This window comes from Coffea arabica, chromosome 6c (assembly GCF_036785885.1).
Source record: "Coffea arabica cultivar ET-39 chromosome 6c, Coffea Arabica ET-39 HiFi, whole genome shotgun sequence".
Classification (NCBI taxonomy): Eukaryota; Viridiplantae; Streptophyta; class Magnoliopsida; order Gentianales; family Rubiaceae; genus Coffea; species Coffea arabica.
Window position 1 is genome coordinate 13,653,923 of NC_092320.1, and position 18,717 is coordinate 13,672,639.

The 18,717-nt window shown below is 34.3% G+C and overlaps 2 protein-coding genes across 3 annotated transcripts; both read left to right on the forward strand.

Annotated features, from left to right (window-relative positions):
* The first annotated feature begins 3,369 nt into the window (after positions 1-3,369).
* Positions 3,370-10,759, forward strand: LOC113692849 (serine carboxypeptidase II-2-like). Of its 2 annotated transcripts, none has more exons than XM_027211437.2 (10): positions 3,370-3,858; positions 4,188-4,295; positions 4,665-4,760; positions 4,842-4,934; positions 6,154-6,239; positions 6,318-6,581; positions 7,195-7,328; positions 8,957-9,052; positions 10,073-10,178; positions 10,384-10,759. In XM_027211437.2, exons 1-10 carry the CDS (start codon positions 3,585-3,587, stop codon positions 10,543-10,545), a joined length of 1,419 nt encoding a protein of 472 aa, XP_027067238.1. In that variant the 5' UTR covers positions 3,370-3,584; the 3' UTR covers positions 10,546-10,759. The 2 variants fall into 2 exon arrangements, with proteins under 2 accessions (XP_027067238.1, XP_071909087.1); XM_072052986.1 differs by having other exon boundaries at positions 7,198-7,328.
* Positions 10,760-11,574: 815 nt separating this feature from the next.
* Positions 11,575-14,918, forward strand: LOC113691622 (pentatricopeptide repeat-containing protein At4g30825, chloroplastic-like). The gene is made up of 2 exons (XM_027209848.2): positions 11,575-11,645; positions 11,781-14,918. The coding sequence occupies exon 2, from the start codon at positions 11,819-11,821 to the stop codon at positions 14,645-14,647; it is 2,829 nt and encodes a 942-aa protein (XP_027065649.1). The 5' UTR covers positions 11,575-11,645; positions 11,781-11,818; the 3' UTR covers positions 14,648-14,918.
* The last annotated feature ends 3,799 nt before the right edge of the window (positions 14,919-18,717 follow it).

The window sequence follows — 18,717 nt, forward strand, 5'->3', positions numbered from 1 at the left end:
TAAGTAATTTGAAGTAGGCTTCAATAGTTTTGACAAAACTAGTCTTCATAATTGATATGGTTTAAAGAAATAATTTATATAAAGTTAGTCGACATTTGAGTGAGAATAAATGATTGGATATTGAATAAAGAATACATGGAACATGATTGACTATAGCTTACTTTTTTTTTTTTACCAAAGCACAACGACTTTTTGGCATAGAATACTAACCCAAATCCCGTGAGAACCCCAAAAATCGGTATCCTTTGGAGTCTCACAGGAAACTATTATACTACACCCCAAACCCCCCGAACCCCGATGTGGGACGAAGCCTCCACAATCGGAGGAAGTCCTTTAGCGGCCCAACTGGTAACCCGACCCCCTCCCAGAGGCTTTTGTCTTGACTATAGCTTACTAGACTACGACTTTTTTTTTTCACATCCAAGCAGTTAAACACTTAAACTTCATATAAAACCAATGGGTTTGCCACACAATTCTGTTATGTCTAAAATGCTCGTAATTAACTTTGTTATAACTTCTTCGAGATCTATATATATTTTGCCCATTTTGACGTAGATATATAAATTATTTCTTTAATTGGACAATATGGTTTGTATACGGATATTTAAGTTCAGGATTACACTTCATGGTGCGGAGACATTTTGAGATATAAATTTTTCTATTTTTTTTTCTTTTTTTCCCCTAAGTATTTTGTGGATTTCTTTTTGGGCTACCATATACAAAATGCTAAACTACATCGCATTGCTAAACAATGATTATCTTGTTTGGATTGCGATTTTTCATTAAAAAAAAATTATGTTTTCTATAAAAATATTTTTAATTATATTTTATTTCAGATAAATCAAATCATTATAGTACACTTTTTCTATAAAAATTTAAAAACATAGCAACACAAATGTAATTTTCGAAACATGCTTCAGTAGTAATTATCATAATGATGAAGCTTGTCCAATGGTACTCCCCAATTGTTACTCTTTTTTTTTTTTTTGCACCCTCTTACCTCTCCCCACAATAATTTCATCTATGAGATATAAAATTCGAACTTAAACCTGAGAGTTGGGAGAACTTCAAGAGCCTTCCCTCGGCCATCTAGCCAACCCCAATTGTTTCTCCATTTGTTACTTCAAACTTCTACAAGTTATTTTTATTTTTACTTAAGTACCTTTAGGATGAAATAAAATAAATTATTTTCTTTAAAAAAAAAAAAGTACCTTAAAGAAATGAGTTCAATAATGTTGTAGCAGCACTTGTCATTTTCAAATTCAGCCTCTAAAACTTGTTAAAATAAACTTATCCAAGAATTTGGATGGGATACCAATAGAGGCTTCCAAAGTAGAAGCTTCAAGCTCTCAAAGTCAAAGTTTTTTTTTTTTTTTTTTTTTGCAAATACTACTATTAGACTTGTTAAATCCCAAAGAGCGATGATCATATAATTACGAGTCATGGACTCATGGCGTGACAAAAAGAGATTAATCAACTTTTCTAATTTTTCACTTTAGAGATCAAATGATATATACATTTTAATAATATGCTTTTCTTTTCTTTTTTTTTGGGAAAATAATAGAATAGAATATATGTGCTATACAAGATCAGCTGAAATATGAAAAAGAAATTTCTCGGCAACAGCGATAACCGAAACTATGATATGGCCTTTTGTTGACAGATAAAAGTGATTTCAATGGAGAAAACGAAGTGATTTTGAATTTTGTAAATCCAAGAAGTTATTGTCATCTCTGTAAAGATAGCATTTGTCGGTATAATATTTAGAATGTACTACCATTTTATTAAAATATGTACCTTGTAATTAAAAGATTGCCGAAGAGCAACTAGAAGAATCTTTTGTAGAAAATTTTCCAAAATACTAGCAAACAAAAGAATCTTTCAAAAGAATTCTTTTTCTTTTTTTTTTTTTTATGATAAGTGTGATGTCTATGGTCAAAATAAGTTGATATGATAAATTAAATTCAAAACGTTTTCAAATATTACTACATGCTTGACTTCTTTTTTCATTCATTTGTTATTTTCAAGAATTTCATATCTTTTTTTTTTTTTCAATCGTCAACCTTACTTCTACTCCTACTTTATTCTAATCTAACTACGTGAGAGACCCAACTGGACCTATGGGGGATCGATGGGGACAGAACCACCACCGGACCAGACAGGTGCACCACGCACCCGTCTGGATTTTTTTGTGAAGAACCACAATTGTGGCAAATTGGTCTATTTCAAGAATTTCATATCTTAATAGGTCTATTTAGATATGGATTTTTTTTACAAATATTATTTGACTTACATTATAGACACCTTTAATATCAATAAATTTTTTATTTTACATACATCATGTTACGATAATGTTACAGTATTATTCTAAATAATTTTTTAAAGATTATCCTGAATAAATTTTTCAGGTGATCTCGAATCCAAACATATACAATATTCTCCATAAGAAGCTTAACGTATTATATTCTGATATATTTGCTTTTTAATCATTAAGATAATCTAAGCTCGACATTGTTGAACTTGAACGTAGACGCTTATGTAATATTATATGATATCTAGGCGACTTAAAAGTACAAAACATCAACATATGATTCTCGTGACCTAATTGGGCCGTAGTTCTTTAGATTGTTCGTTACAGCCAAACTATTGATGATAGCTCTGACCACCTACTGAACTGCCCCATTTCCAATTGGCGAAATTACCAATTTGGTCCCTGATAAAAAAAAATCTTTTTTTTAGTCTCTTACATTTAAAGTTAGTTAAAATAGTTACTCAATATAAAAATTTTGCTCATTTGTTCCCAAAGATCATTTTTACTTAGTTTTTTAGTCAAAGACTGTATGTCTACCTCAGGTGCCTATAATTATAAAGGCAAAATGGAACACTCGATTTCTACTTCGATTGTAGATACAACTGACTTAGTTTTAAGAATATGTCACAAAAAAATAATAGAAAAAGCACTTTAACAGGTACATAATATTAGTTGTATACCACCATTGATAAATATCAAAATAGGCGATATTCACTAGGATAGGAGTATCCTCTCGAGTAAAAGTTTTCACAACCAATCGATTGAAATGAGGATTCCAAATTGCATGAGCAATAAGTCTTACATATAAAAAGTCTTTATATGGTGGATGAAAATTGAGGGAAAGGAGAGATTATGTGTTTTTTTTTTTTTTTTGGGTTAAAGGGAAACAAATTTTATCCATTTTGGCCTTGAAATTATGAACATGTGAGGTAGTATTGCCTTCTTGGGTAGAAAATTGAACAAAAATGAGCTTTGGGACCAAACGCGCAAAAGTTTTATAGTTGAGAGACTAATCACTATCTTTGGGACCAAACGCTATCTTGACCGATTTTAAATATGAGGATCTAAAAAAGTTTCTCTCGGAAATGTGAGTGGACCTTCGTATCAACTCCCATTTGAGTTGATGGAATGTATCCCATTTGAGTTGATGCAAGTCACTATCAATCCCAAATAGTGCCTACCTGCGTCCTTCTAATTACAATTTATATCAGCCCCTTCTCCAGTAGCCCCGCCTCTCAAAAATCAACCTGGGAACCGAGGAGGACCCGGAAAGATGGCAACTTTGAACTGGGTTCTCGTTATTTTGATCAGTACATTGCTTATTGATCTCACCAATTGCAGCAGCTGTGGATTTTCTGCAGACCCATATGCCCAGCAACAGTTGGACAGAGTTTTGCACCTTCCTGGCCAAAATTTTAATGTGAGTTTTGCTCACTATGCTGGATTTGTTACGGTCAATGAGGAAGCTGGGAGGGCTTTATTTTACTGGTTTTTCGAGGCTGCTGAAGACCCTGCATCCAAGCCTCTTGTTCTTTGGCTCAATGGAGGTCTATTCTTCCTTTCTGATTCGCCTTAGCATTTTTAGTTTTTAGTTTCTTTAGTTATTATGGTTTGATGGCTGATTTGTGTAATGTATCTGACTAGTCCACTTTAGGGTCATTTCTTGATGCTTGGGAGTCGTGTAGTTAGTCAAAATTCTCAACAAAGATGGTATCTTTTCAGGTTGATTGTTCAATTTTTAGCTGTTCAATGGGCTCTGTGACAAGTTGATTTTACTTACTATTTCTTTGTGTTGATTTTGCAGGATTTGTAGTTTCAAAATTTCAAGGGCCATATTTGAAAGAATATTGTGTTTGACCTCATGGTTATCTTTCAGGGCCTGGATGTTCATCAATTGCTTATGGGGTGGCTGAGGAGATTGGCCCTTTTCATGTTGAGAAAGATGGGAAACATCTTTATCTGAACCCTTACTCTTGGAACCAAGGTATATAATCTGCCAGGTTTATATTTACTTGTGCTCCAATTGCTGTAAAAGAACTACAAATTTGTAGTTAAGCGTTGCATTGCTATGATTTTTTCTTTGCATTTGGATAAGCCGCTACATGGCAGGCAAGATTAAGTTATACATTTCTGAAAAAAAAAACAAGTTAATTTTTATCAGCTGTATCTGTGGATAAGTGTGGTTGAAAGGGGGAGCTACTGATGACTCTAAACAGTATACTGGTGTATTCCTCTCTAGATGGAAGAATTAATGATTTAAAAACTGGACATTAGTCTATCAAATTCTGCTAGATTTCTTTTTCAATCACAAAACACATCTGGTTGGCGGATTAATTATGCTGGTGTTTTGCAGCTGCAAATATGTTATTTCTGGACTCTCCGGTTGGAGTTGGATATTCCTACTCAAATACTCCCTCAGATCATCTAAACAATGGGGATTTAAGGACTGGTATATCTTTGATCTTGGTTTTACATGCTACTTTGTTGCCATAATTAGAGAGTACCTCACTTTAACTATTCCAACTTGCAGCTGCTGACTCCCATGCATTTTTGTTGAAATGGTTTGACCGTTTTCCTCAGTATAAAGGACGGGACTTCTATATCTCTGGCGAGAGCTATGCAGGTAGATAAATGAGCATTGTCCTTTAATCCAGAACTTAAGCCGTTATGGTGGTTTGTGCTCACTGTATCATCAATATAATATATGTAAGGGTAATATCAAGCCTTCTACTTCCCCCTTTCCCCATGTAAGGCTCAGAGTATCCCTTTATCCAAAAATGTTTGTAATCATAACATCAGGAAAAAAATCAATACTGAAAGTTTCGTAGAGCAAAGAGGTGACGAATGAAAACAACCATTGTTCAGTAGAAGTTAACTAACTTGCAATGTTCAACTTGTGGTCCTGACAGTATGTGCCCATTCAGATACAGCATAAGGAACATAGAAGTTAAAAAAGTATCTATAAGTTATCTCTAAGAACACGTTGTTGGGGGTAAACTGATTGAGATAAAACAAAACACCTTGTGATCAGTTCATTTTGAACCGTGTTAGTGTCAAAACATTTACTTTCTTATAAGTTTTCCATATTTTTCAAGGCCAGCTATTCTGTACTTATGAGGGGATGTTGATCCTAATTGCAGTTGACAGCTGTAAACGTAGCCGTTGCCTTTTATTCACCGTTTTGCAATCATTGCTTTTTTGTAGTTTCCAAAGCCTAAAACATGCCCTCAAACATTCTTTTGAATAGGCAGAAAATTGCTTATGTATGTTCTGGCTTCAAAAAATTTTGTTATGTAGAAAATTGACCTTGAGATAAACATCTAAAAAGGAAAGAAAGATCAAAATGATGCTAAAAGCTTTAGCGTGTAGGGTTTATCACATTTGTTAATGTTTTTTTTTTCTACAGCACTATGCATAAGACAGATGACTCTGGCTCCTCTTTTTTTTTATGCCTTTTTCATCAACCTTTCCTCTTCTTTTGATATTTCTGAGTTTTTCTGAGCTTTACTATTTTGGAAGCTTTACTATTTTGGATTTTTTTTTTTGGAACTCAATGAAGTTATTTGCTTTCTGTGCATTTGTAAGGTGGATATAATTGTCTCAATGACATAGAACTCTGAGAGCTCTACATATCTTGCTGCATCTGGATCTAATTGCAACTGATATTGATATTCTTCTTACATGGGAAAGTGACATTTTTCTGGGCTATCTAAGAGCAATGGTAGCTGCTTTAGATTCATAGGGCTCCAGTAAATTGTCAAAACTTGTTGATTGATGACCGATTAGCTTTAGAATATCTGTGCTGGAGTATGTTCCTCAAATTATTTATGTCTACTATTCAGGACATTACGTTCCTCAATTAAGTCAAGCTATAGTGAGGCACAACTCCGCAACAAATGATAAAACAATTAATTTCAAGGGTTTCATGGTATGGACTTGACCTTGTAATATTATAAGAAAAGGTACATCATGAATGCAGTAATGATTTTTACTTGTATCGATGCAGGTTGGAAATGCTTTATTTGATGACTTTCATGACCACCTGGGACTTTTCCAATTTTTGTGGTCAGCTGGAATGATATCTGACCAGACATTCAAGAAGCTAAACATTTTTTGTGACTTAGATTCATTTATACTTCCCAAAGAGTCATGTGGTAAGATTCTTGACATTGCCGACAAAGAAATTGGAAACATTGATCAATACAGTGTCTTCACTCCTGCTTGCACAGCCAACTTTAGTGTGATGAATCAGTTTCTGAAGAGGAGGAATGTGAGTACATACATCTAGTGAATTGATCTCTCATTATGTAAATTTAATAATTTTCATGTTCAGGTTTTAATTGGAAACAAATGCCATTGGATTGAAATATTTTCGTCTATTCTGGTGGTACAAGTAGGTAGATCTAGCTGGAGATTCTGCATGCATGAATTCATTGTCATGGCTTCCAACCTTAAAAAGGAAAAGGATTTTGCTGGAAAATATGGAATTTGTTCAATGATCATGCCAAAGTGCACCTCCTATTCAAATCCATCCATGGGATTGAATGTAGCTTTTCTTTTTAGCTCATGTAAAAACATAATTATTGTGACAGGCCTTTTCTGATATGAGCAGAAGCTCCTATAAGTTATAACAGTAATGCTCAAATCTTTCTTTGACCTTTCATATTTTTTTTGTTAATCTTCTAAGTCGGTAAGTAAGACATAGTAAGCTGCATGTTGAAGAAACTTTATGGTGGCTTGTTTGTAATCTGCTTCAGTAGTTCTATGGAGTCATGATAGAATCTCTAGTTTGAAAACTTGTAGGCGAGAGAAAGCTCAAATTGGTTGCATTTTATTCACAATATTTCTTTTTGGTTCACTCATGAGATGTAATGTCATGTCAGAAGGTTGGACATTTAAGAAGGGCATATGATCCGTGTACAGAGCAGCATTCAACAGTTTACTTTAATCTTCCCAAGGTTCAACACGCGCTTCATGTTTACAACAGAAGCAATTCATTCAAATGGGCAACTTGCAGGTAATTTCATGATTTAGGTTAGGACATCTCTGCAGTGAAGGAGTGCAATTTATATTTTCCTTTCTCCTTCCAACACCTAGTCTGCTTTGTTGATATTGAGAACTTTTTCATCATGAAGCAGAATTCCTATTCTGACATGTTTTAGTACTTTGTTGACCCATGGCTGCAGGTTTTCTTAACTAATTCTTCATGTACTTCTATCACTGTGAGAACCACTTATGACTAGTAGGTTGCTGTTAAACACTTCAATCTGGAAAAGTTTTTAAAATTCACTTCAATCTTAAACTGTGGAAGCACTTTCCAAAAGAAATGACAAAACTTGAGTAGGATGGGTTGTTATAAACTTGAGTAGGATGGGTTGTTATTTAAATGCTTTTGGTAATATCATCCTTTCTCTGTGTTCCAAATGCACTGCACTACATCTGGGGAAGGAATGCCTCTTAGGGGCTTTGATCTTCTCTGTCAGTAAGCCACATCATTCTTAATGTGTTTGAGAATTGCTTACGTGGAAATGTGCTATGTCTTGGGATAGCTTGGGATATTAACCAGTTAAATGAACATTTATTCAACAGCACATATTGCTAATGTTTCTAATCCATGTCAAATATATGTTCATCAAGCATCCTTTGGCTTGGAAAAACCATAATTAGGTGGTAATATCTTGTAAGAAACAGTTTATGCTAATTTATTGTAAAAAGCTGGTCGAGATAAGTTCATGTATATGTAAATAATCATACACTGAGGTTGAAGAACCATAATTACTATGTGCAATATTTTGTTAGTATTATGCATCTGAATGAACCTGATGCATAGTACTACATAAAATAGGTTACTACCATTATGAAAATTGGCATCTATACTAAGAAAAACAGACACAATGAGTTGGAAAAGGCTTCCTGTGCACTCGTCAGAGGTAGCTTATTTTCCCGAATTCATAGTTAATAGTCACTCAGGTTAGAGATCTTTAATGAAGAAAATAACTTTCCTTTGACAAATTGTTTCACTTCCTTGATGCCATTGCATATTTGTCACATGATTGATCAGAGTGCTGATCACTGTGTCAGTAGCTGGACTGGTAATTCAGAAAGCAAAGTTCATCTAGGAAGACCATTAAGCAGCTACTAGTTTGTATTTGACCTCCATCTTTCCACTTTCAGTACTTATTATTCCAATTAGTTTCTATGACTTTTTTCTTTTGCTTCAGATGTATGCTTAGAACATCAGGGTGTAGAGATATCTGCAAATAGCTTTCATACAAGTGAATGAAGCTTGCTCAAAATAGCTTTGCCCTCAATCTCAGTTGAAATAAAAGATCTGTTGACCTGCGAGTCAAAATTTAATACGATTATTTATTTCATTCATCTTGCTAATAAGCTCGAAATCATCAGTGCAATAGCAGTATGACATTCCAGTTATCATGTGCTCAGACTATGGAAAGTACCCGGTGCTTACAAGGAGTAATAGGCTATGACAGCACCTGTCTAGTAATCTTTCATTGAACATTTATTCTATTTTCAACAACTAAAATACTTTATATCTGCTAATGTCACCCAAATTTGACAGTTATTTTCTATTTTATTCTGGGTATTGTGCTCTAAATGTTTGTTCAATCTATTACATTGTTGTAGTGATGATGTGTACAATAACTGGAAGGATTCTCCTCGGTCAGTGCTGAACATCTATCATGAGCTTCTAAATGCTGGAATTCGAATATGGGTCTTCAGGTTTATCTCCAAACTCAGCTCAATTTTGCAATCAATCATTAATTTGGTCATTGGAGCCCAGATGGTAGTACTGCTCAGTCAGATACAAGTGATATACCTGACTTCATAGAAAACTCAAAGGTTTATTTTGTTCTGCCTTGGAGGTTTATGTTAGTGCAAGTTTATTTTATAAATCGAAAAGGGTCAGAGCCATTTCTTTCTAGAATTGTGAAGCCTCAGGAGGCAGAAGCATAATTGTGTAATTTTGTAACAAAAATGAGAAGTAATTATCATTTGAAGCGTGCACTAAGATGTGTTAGTGAATAACAACCAACTGAAAGCTCTCTCAAAAGGAGCGCAAAAGAATGGCAATCTCTCTTTCTCTCTCTACTAAAAGGGCAATGATTTCTTTAGCATTTTGTTCCTACGTATAATGGTAGTTTTGGGCTATTGCATTAAAATCAAACTTAAACAGCTCCATCTCATATGCCTTGTCATGTCCTAGTTGACAAAACATCATTGATGATTGACCTGAGCTAGATTTTTCGTGCCCGTTCTAGCTTTCATCTGCTTTTCCAAAATTCCGTGGGAAAAGTGGTTCTGTGCATCACCTTTCCAAGCTCTCCTGACTCTGGAATTTTTTCTGTGGTGTAAAGTTGCAGTTTGTTATATCTGTAGTTATGCTTGCTTTGGTTCTCTGAAGTTTCATATTGGAATTTCTTTTTATCAAAGAAAGAGTTTGCAGATACAGTTGAATCAGAAATATATTGATTGCTAAAAGAGAGTTTTTTTGTACTAGATATCTTCCCTCGTGAATTCTGCTGTTTCTCTCTTCATTCATCTACCAGATAATGATGGCAGCTTGCTACTATGATACACCTTATGCATAAACTTTCTTGAATACAAGTTTACTGATGTTAGAGGACTAAGTTTCAACAGTAGGATGTCCCGTCTTTTAGATTTTTAATCATCTGCATTTACAAAACATCATCCATTCTTTCTTCAGCTCAGGTGGTTCTTACTCTACCCTTTTCATGACAGTGGCGATACAGATGCCGTACTGCCGGTTACATCTACTCGCTATAGTCTAGATGCTCTGAAGCTGCGAACAGTTGGTCCATGGCGTCCTTGGTATGATGATGGACAGGTAATTTGCTGGCCTGTTTTTTATGTTTAATCTCACATATTTTATCCTTACCCCTTTAGCTTCATCCATTTCTCTCTGCAAATTTTGTCAACATATGAGCCATTTAGCTAGGTACCTGCTTTTTTATCTGATATTATTGATTTCGTTTAACAAAGAAATGTAATAATCATTGTTTGGTAATTTGTGTATTTAATGTATTACATAGGTTGGAGGATGGACACAGCAATATGAAGGGCTAAACTTTGTTACCGTGAGAGGAGCAGGACATGAAGTTCCCTTGCATAGGCCAAAACAAGCTCTCACACTGTTCAAGTCTTTCATATCTGGAAACTCATTACCACAACTAGAACAAATTAGTGATTCTTAATATCACCCAATCTCTGTTTAACTGAGCTGATAAAGAGCGATGTATTGATGCGATAAACTGTTGTTGTAGCTGCAATAATGTTGTATTTACCTGTAACACCAACTATGGGGTTCAGGGGATCTGTAGCACTGAAGTATGTTTGGATTCCTTCAGTGACCGCCTCAATTTTAGTTTCACCTTGTTCTGTGGCAGAAAGATTCTGCCATTTGCTAAATTCAGATTTAATCAACTAGTGATGTGCTTCAGTACTGGTGATATTAATCAATTGATTCTTGATACAAAGATAATTCAAATATTCATGAATAAATTGATTATAATTATCAACAAACTCTAACGAACAACCTTTTTTTAGTTTGTCGATCGTTAATAATTTTCCTAATTAGAAAACAATTCTAGGTACAATTATAGGATTTAATCTTTTAACAGTATTAAATATTAGAAAACTCTAATTCTAATCAATAAATATGTTACGAGGGTTTACTTTTACCTACAGTTACCTATGGAAATAAGATAATTAGACTAGTTAAATTGAATATCTAAATGCAAGACTTCAACATCAATTAGATTAAAAAAAAATATGACAAATTAAATAACCTTTACAAAACTTAAAGTTTAATTAATTTTACAAGACACATCAAACTTATAACTGCTAAATGCAAAAGATGATCAAGTTAGTCAAGAAAAAATCATTAAAAACTAATTCAAACTACACTGATACATCAAATTACACTTAAAGTTGCAGACCAATATCAAAATCGTTAAACATTTAAACTGTAGTGGGATGGAGTAATATTTCGTTGGTTTAGACTATCTTATATCCTTGCTGCTAAATCAATAGTTTTTCCAAGAAAAAAAAGAGTTATTAATTTTACTTTTCTATAGTTTAAAAAGAAAGAAAATAAAAAACTTTGGCCAAGTTTCAGCATTTTCTGAAGTGAAATAGTGAAACTGTTATGGCATGTCTCTTTTCTGTCTCAGCCCACACATACAAATTTAGGAAATCCCAAAAAATCCAAAAGCAAAAGGTTCCTTTTGGTCCACTGCTGTACTATCTGCAATCATCCAAACTCCAATTCTTCCCTCCCACCTCACCCCAAAAGGTACGTTCTTTATCCCATTTTCTCTTCTTCCATTGCATTGCCACAGGATAACTCACTCAAGTTTACCATTCCTTCGATCACAATCTCGACCTGATTTTGCTCTGCATTTTTCATATGATTCAATGAGTTAAGCAGGGCATTTCTTGAGAGGCCACTGAACTGAACTGAACTTCATGGCCTCTTTCAAGCTCACAATATCACTGGAAAATCCTTCATATGAAAAACACAAGTTTACAGTGAATTCTGTCCGAATTGTTGATTCCTTTTCGATTTCCTTGTTTCCTGGATGCTTGCATATATCTGGATCATGTGTAAGCAAGCCCTTTTGCAAGGTGCAGCCCATTAAGGTTTCTCAGTTGGATACTGAGCTTTTGGATACTTGTGATTCAAATTTGGTTGTTGATTCGGTTTTCGAGTCAAATGATGATGTGGATTCCGAGAGTGTAGATTCTAGCAGAGGGAATTTTGATGGGAATTTTAGGAAGGGTGGGTTTAATGTTTGGAAAAGATTTATGGGTGTAAAGAGAGTGAAGAAAGATTCAAACTTGAGGTCAAATTTGTGGAAGGGGGTTAATAAGGCGAAAAGTGGAGAGAAGGCTATGAAAACTGACAGGAAAGATATTATGGATCGTCGTTTATCGGATAATAAACTGGCATTGGATTTTGATATTAGTAATTTGGAGTGTGATTTGAGCTTGAAGCGTTGTAATGGAATCTTGAAGCAACTGGAACATAGTAATAGTGACAGTAAAGCTTTGAGTTTTTTTGAGTGGATGAGAGAAAATGGGAAGTTGAAGAAGAATTTGACAGCGTATAATTTAATATTTAGAGTGCTAGGGAGGAGAGAGGACTGGGATGTAGCAGAGGACATGATTAGAGAGATTGCTGATTCAGGGTGTGAGATCGAATATCAAATTTTTAACACTCTGATTTATGCTTGTTACAAGCGGGGGCTTGTAGATTTGGGAGCAAAGTGGTTTAACAGGATGTTCGAACATGGGGTCAGGCCTAATATTGCCACTTTTGGAATGCTTATGAGTCTTTATCAGAAGGGTTGGAGAGTTGAGGAGGCAGAGTTTGCGTTTTCTAAGATGAGGGAGCTTAATATTGTATGTCACTCAGCATACTCAGCTACGATCACTATATACACACGCATGGGCTTGTATGATAAGGCAGAAGATGTTATTTCACTCTTGAGAGCAGATAAAGTAACCTTAAATCTGGAGAATTGGTTGGTTATGCTTAATGCTTACAGCCAACAAGGCAAGCTAGATGATGCTGAGAGAGTCTTGCTTTCTATGCAGAATGCTGGTTTTACTCCAAATATCATTGCTTACAACACACTAATTACTGGTTACGGGAAAGTTTCAAACATGAATGCTGCAGACCGTTTGTTTCATGACCTTGAAAATGTCGGATTGAAGCCCGATGAAACAACTTACAGGTCCATGATTGAAGGATGGGGGAGGACAAATAATTACAAGGAAGCCAAGCGGTTCTATATGGAACTTAAAAGGTTGGAACTTATGCCGAACTCATCAAATTTGTTCACAATGATAAACTTGCAGGCTAAACATCAAGATGAAGAGGGCATCCTGAGAACTATCGATGACATGATGATGATTGGTTGCCAGAAGTCCTCTGTCCTTGGTATAATTTTGCAAGCTTATGAGAAGGCTGAAAGAATTGCAAAAGTGCCTCATATTCTAAAAGGTTCTCTCTATGACCACATTCTGCAAAATCAGACATCTTGCTCAATTCTGGTCATGGCTTATGTAAAAAACTGCTTGATAAGTGATGCTTTGAAAGTGCTAAAGGAGAAGCAGTGGCAGGATTCTCTATCTGAGGACAATCTGTACCATTTGCTTATCTGTTCTTGCAAAGAATTGGGTCATCTAGAGAATGCCAAAAAGATCTTTGATTTCATGCCAAAATCTGATGACAAGCCTAACTTGTACATAATCTGTACAATGATAGACATTTTCAGCACAATGAGTCAATTCAGTGAAGCTGAAAGCCTTTATATCAAGTTAAGAAAATCAGGCATTTCCTTGGACATGATAACTTTCAGTGTTGTAGTCAGAATGTATGTGAAATCTGGCTGTTTAGAGAAGGCATGCATAGTTCTTGATGTAATGGACAAACAGACGAACATTGTTCCAGATGTTTATCTGCTTAGAGATATGTTCCGAATTTATCAACAGTGTGGTATGCTCGATAAATTGCAAGGTCTTTACTACAAAACCTTGAAAAGTGGAATCATATGGGATCAGGAATTGTACAACTGTGTGTTAAACTGCTGTGCTCGTGCTTTGCCAGTTGATGAACTCTCAAAAGTTCTTGATGAGATGCTTCGACATGGGTTTGCTCCTAATACTGTCACTTTTAATGTGATGCTTGATGTTTATGGAAAATCTGGGCTATTCAAGAGGGCAAGGAAAGTATTTTGGATGGCTAAAAAGCGAGGTCTAATTGATGCTATCTCTTACAATACAATGATAGCTGCATATGGGCAGCATAAGGACTTGAAGAATATGTCATCTACTGTGAAAAAAATGCAATTTAATGGCTTTTCAGTTTCCCTTGAAGCCTATAACTGTATGTTGGATGCCTATGGGAAAGAAGGTGAAATGGAGAAATTCAGAAATGTCTTGCAGAGAATGAAGGAATCTAGCTGTGTTTCAGATTCCTACACATACAATATAATGATTAATATATATGGAGAGCAAGGATGGATTGAAGAAGTGTCTGGCATTCTGATGGAACTGAAACAATTTGCACTTGGGCTTGATTTATGCGGTTATAACACATTAATAAAAGCATATGGAATTGCAGGAATGGTTGAAGAGGCTGTTGCTTTGGTTAAAGAGATGAGAGAAAATGGTATAAAACCTGACCGAATAACCTATTATAATCTGATCAATGCACTGCAAAAGAACGATATGTTTCTAGAAGCTGTCAAGTGGTCTTTGTGGATGAAGCAGACAGGACTATCTAATTAATGAGGCAAATGGACACTACTCACTGTGGTTGCTCTATCTCTTCTCTTATTCTCTTCTGCAACAAAAACCTAAGCTGTGATATAACACTGAATTTGTTGTAAGTAGGCATGCCATATACACATTTTCTTCGTACCATATGTAGTTTTTTTTTTAATCCTCTTATTTGTTGTATAGTCATCATAAAGTTTCCTATCCTTTAATGTTTGCTTCTTTTACGCCTTTTCTATGATGCCATGAACCTTCTGAAATAACATTCAACTTTGGTAGATAAGTTGAAGTGCATATTGGAAATGCTAAGCTGTAGAATTGATGTTTGGATTCTGCTATTTTTCTGCCATTCCTTGCCTAGGGCTACAAACATGCAAAGACATCTACAGAAGTATCAATAGGTTCCAAAACTTTTAATTAAAAGTGCTGAAAGAGTTTATGTGAGATGCAGGAAGCGTCCCCTACCCTTTGGCGCCTCAGTGTCAACTTAGCATTGATACTAAAATAAATATAATTCCACCCTAGCTGATTATGTTACATGTTTATACTTGAATGCAGATAGCTTTTGTACTTTAATTCTTATGAGTGGAGGCATAGTTATTTAATTGCCTGCTTCTCCTCTCGTGATCATGCACAACATGTCTGCAATTTATTTTCTGCTATTCTTGTGAGCTTCCTGTTCAAGGCTAATAATTTCTTTGAGGATGTCTATTTATAATGATGTAGTAGGATACGGAGTGGATTTTTCGTGCACAAAGTTATGTGATGTAATGAATATACTAACTCTGAGTAGTCATGACTTGTTTTGGATTCCTAAAAACGGGGAGAGAAATAAATTATAAATGGGATGTTTATGAAGGATACATGGCAAGATGATAGAAGATGGGATAAGGAGTGGAGTAGGAAGTGGGAGAAAAGATCCAGGGCAATAATGCCCCATTATCAATGCTGAAATTCATTCGCAATTTGAACTTGTGGGCCAAAATGAACTTAGGATGCATGAAAAGTTTATACTCCCCGAGAAAGAGCTTAGAGTAGTGTAAGAAATCATGGTAGCAACCACCTATGATGAGAGGATTCATGTTTCTGGATAAGTTACCAACAGATTTGCCTCCTATGTCTGCATTATCTCCTTGGTTTTTTCAGAAACCGCTTCCAGATATAAAGACTACACCATGCATTAAGGGACAAATGCCATCTTAAAACATGGTGTAATGCGGATGTGAAACAAAACAAGTATAATAGAGTACCCAGAGCTGAATCTAGATAGTCAGAGATCAGATCACTAACTAGCTTTGACCCACGAACTACGTGCATATTTGTCCCTATATACAAATCATTAAGAAGTAGCCACTATCCAGGAAAGAACGGCAGACTACTGTTTCTATTAGCTGTTCCACCAGCCAAAGTTCGACAGAAGATATATCCAATTGAGCAAGCACCAATTTATACAGACACTGCACAACCTGATCTAGGACAAGAATCATTTTTAACCTCTAGCAATTTATTCATTTTTTCTAGGCTCTGGAATCTTTGCATTCCATCTGAATACTTGAATTTTGGACTCAAACCTTTTTTATCTCTGCCATACAAGCTCTCTTCGTCTCCATCAACTTTACTAGCCTGCTGTTTTTGCACCTTCTAATGTTAATGGATTCAAAATTGTATTTTTGAGGAAGGTTGTAAGTTTCCTTGGATTGATTATAAGTTCTTTTAGTTTTCTTTTGGATTGATTTTAAGTTCTTTTGATTATAAGTTCAAAAACCCAGCCGAGTCAACACTGAAACGGAGCTCTCCATTCTAATACCGAGACGAAATAATTCCTAAGATACATGGATTACCAAGAACTCAGCTGAGAAGTCTCTAACTTGGATAGAAACGATCGAATCACACTGAGTTAACTTGAATCCAACCAAAAACCAACAGAAAAAAACAAAAAAAAAAAAGAGATGAAATTGTTATATTAGAAAAAAAGAGAAAAACAATTGCTGTATCTGACAACCCACGCACAAAAGACCAAAATACAGAGGAAATAAAAGACTCAACAGTGAAATTCATCAATAATTTGCAATCCAAAACAACAATAGAACGAAAAATCAAATCAAAGAAAGCTACCACTTTACTTTTCTCTCGAAAACTGCAGCCATACAAAGTGAAAAAAAGTGAGAGAAGGAGGTGTAAAGGAGAAGATGGCCAAAACTTCAGTAGAGGAGAGGTGAAATTTGGTGAAACTTTCTTTCATGAACGCATTATTTGGATGCTAAACTTCAGGAAAAGTGTCTGAAATTTAGGTCCAAAGCTTCAAAGAGGAGAAAAGTTCAGAAATACTAAGAATTTGATCTATACTCGGTGAGTTCTTTTTGTGGTTGAACGTTGCTCCATTGTTTATATAGATAAACATTTTTCCTATCTGTATTTTCTCTTATAGAAAAGTTTGGGGTTAAAATCATGGACATCTATCTCAATTGGGTTTGGCCCGATTGATTTATTTCTTTAATTTTTTTTTACTTATTAGTAGGTATGAATTAGAAACGTATTTGGATTAATTGTGGCCCTTATGTAATGAGCCAAGGTTGAATTAATTTCGATTGTGTCCAAAATAATATTTAGGAATTTAGATTTATCTGACTAATTTGTGTTGTTGAAATTTATTTTGGGTCAAACACAAGCTTAACACTTATCTCACATATAATTCAAAGTATATAATAGATTAGTCCAAATTCATTTGATATTTAGTAAAAATATTAAAATATCTGTTATATCTTTTAATAGAAATTTTCTTACTGGTAATCAATTTTATGAGATAGCTGTTAGTAGAAGTTTCATCTTTATTGACTTTTTTTTAGCTATAATGGTAATAAATTATACAATATATTTATTACTAAAACTTCTATTTTTATTGACTTTTATAGTTATTATAACTACCTACAACACTGGTTATAGCCTCCATATATAACAAATGAATTGTAATGAATAATTACTTATAATCATAACGCTTCAGCTATTTGAATAATTTCATAAAATGCACTAATAATTTTAATAAACATTTAAACTTTACAAAAAATTTCTTTAAAAAAATGAACAAATGATCATTATAGCTAGCTTACATTATAAATAAGATTTTTAACTTACTAATATAATAGAAATAAATTATTACTATTATAAAATGTCTTGAACTACTTGTTGTATTTTTTCATATATCTTTAAATATTTTGTGATGGATTAATCATTTGTATTGATACTTGGAACAGTTACAATGACGAGCAAGGATATTGGTTGGGAACATGATACACCTGTGGGTGGGAATAGAAAATTTGTGAGATGCAATTATTGTGAAAAAATAATGCATTGTGACATTACAAGATTGAAAGAGCATGTCGGTTATGTCAGAGGACAAGTTGAAGCATGTCCAAGGGCACCATGAGAATAGATGTAATAAAAATGCATCTAAAGGCTGCTAAGGCTCAAAGAGCTACAGTAAAAAAAGAAAAAAAAAAGAAGAAATATTGAACTCTCTGCAACAAGAAAATATATATAGTAATGTCAACATAGTTAGCGACGATGATGACGAAGACGTCCTTGAAATTGATGAAGAAAGTAGGATGGTGTTGGAAAAAAAAAAAACAGATGAATCAAGCAATTAGAGAGAGCCAATACTTGCAATTTGTCGAAAACAACAAAGGCATTCCACATCTGTTTTACCATTCATCTGAAAATGAGAGTGATTTTGAACCATATCGTCTTTCTATCTTGATATTAACAGGTACGAAAATATAAAGTAATAGCATATCTTTTTAGATGTTTGCCTTTTGTTTAATATGATTCCTTTTTATTTTTGATCGGAGATTGATCATGAAATAAGTGAAGTCATTTCAACTTGTATCAAAAATAAATCCTTATTTTGTATTGTTAATGGTTAATATTACTTTTGCAATTATTAGTTTTAAAATTGTGTTTTGTGCTATCTTGATTCTGTTTGTGATGCCATTATATTACATGATGAAAGATGCTTATTGTGTTTAATATGTATAAAAATAGTACATTTTACAGATTTTCTTTTATTAATTTTTATTATTTTTGTT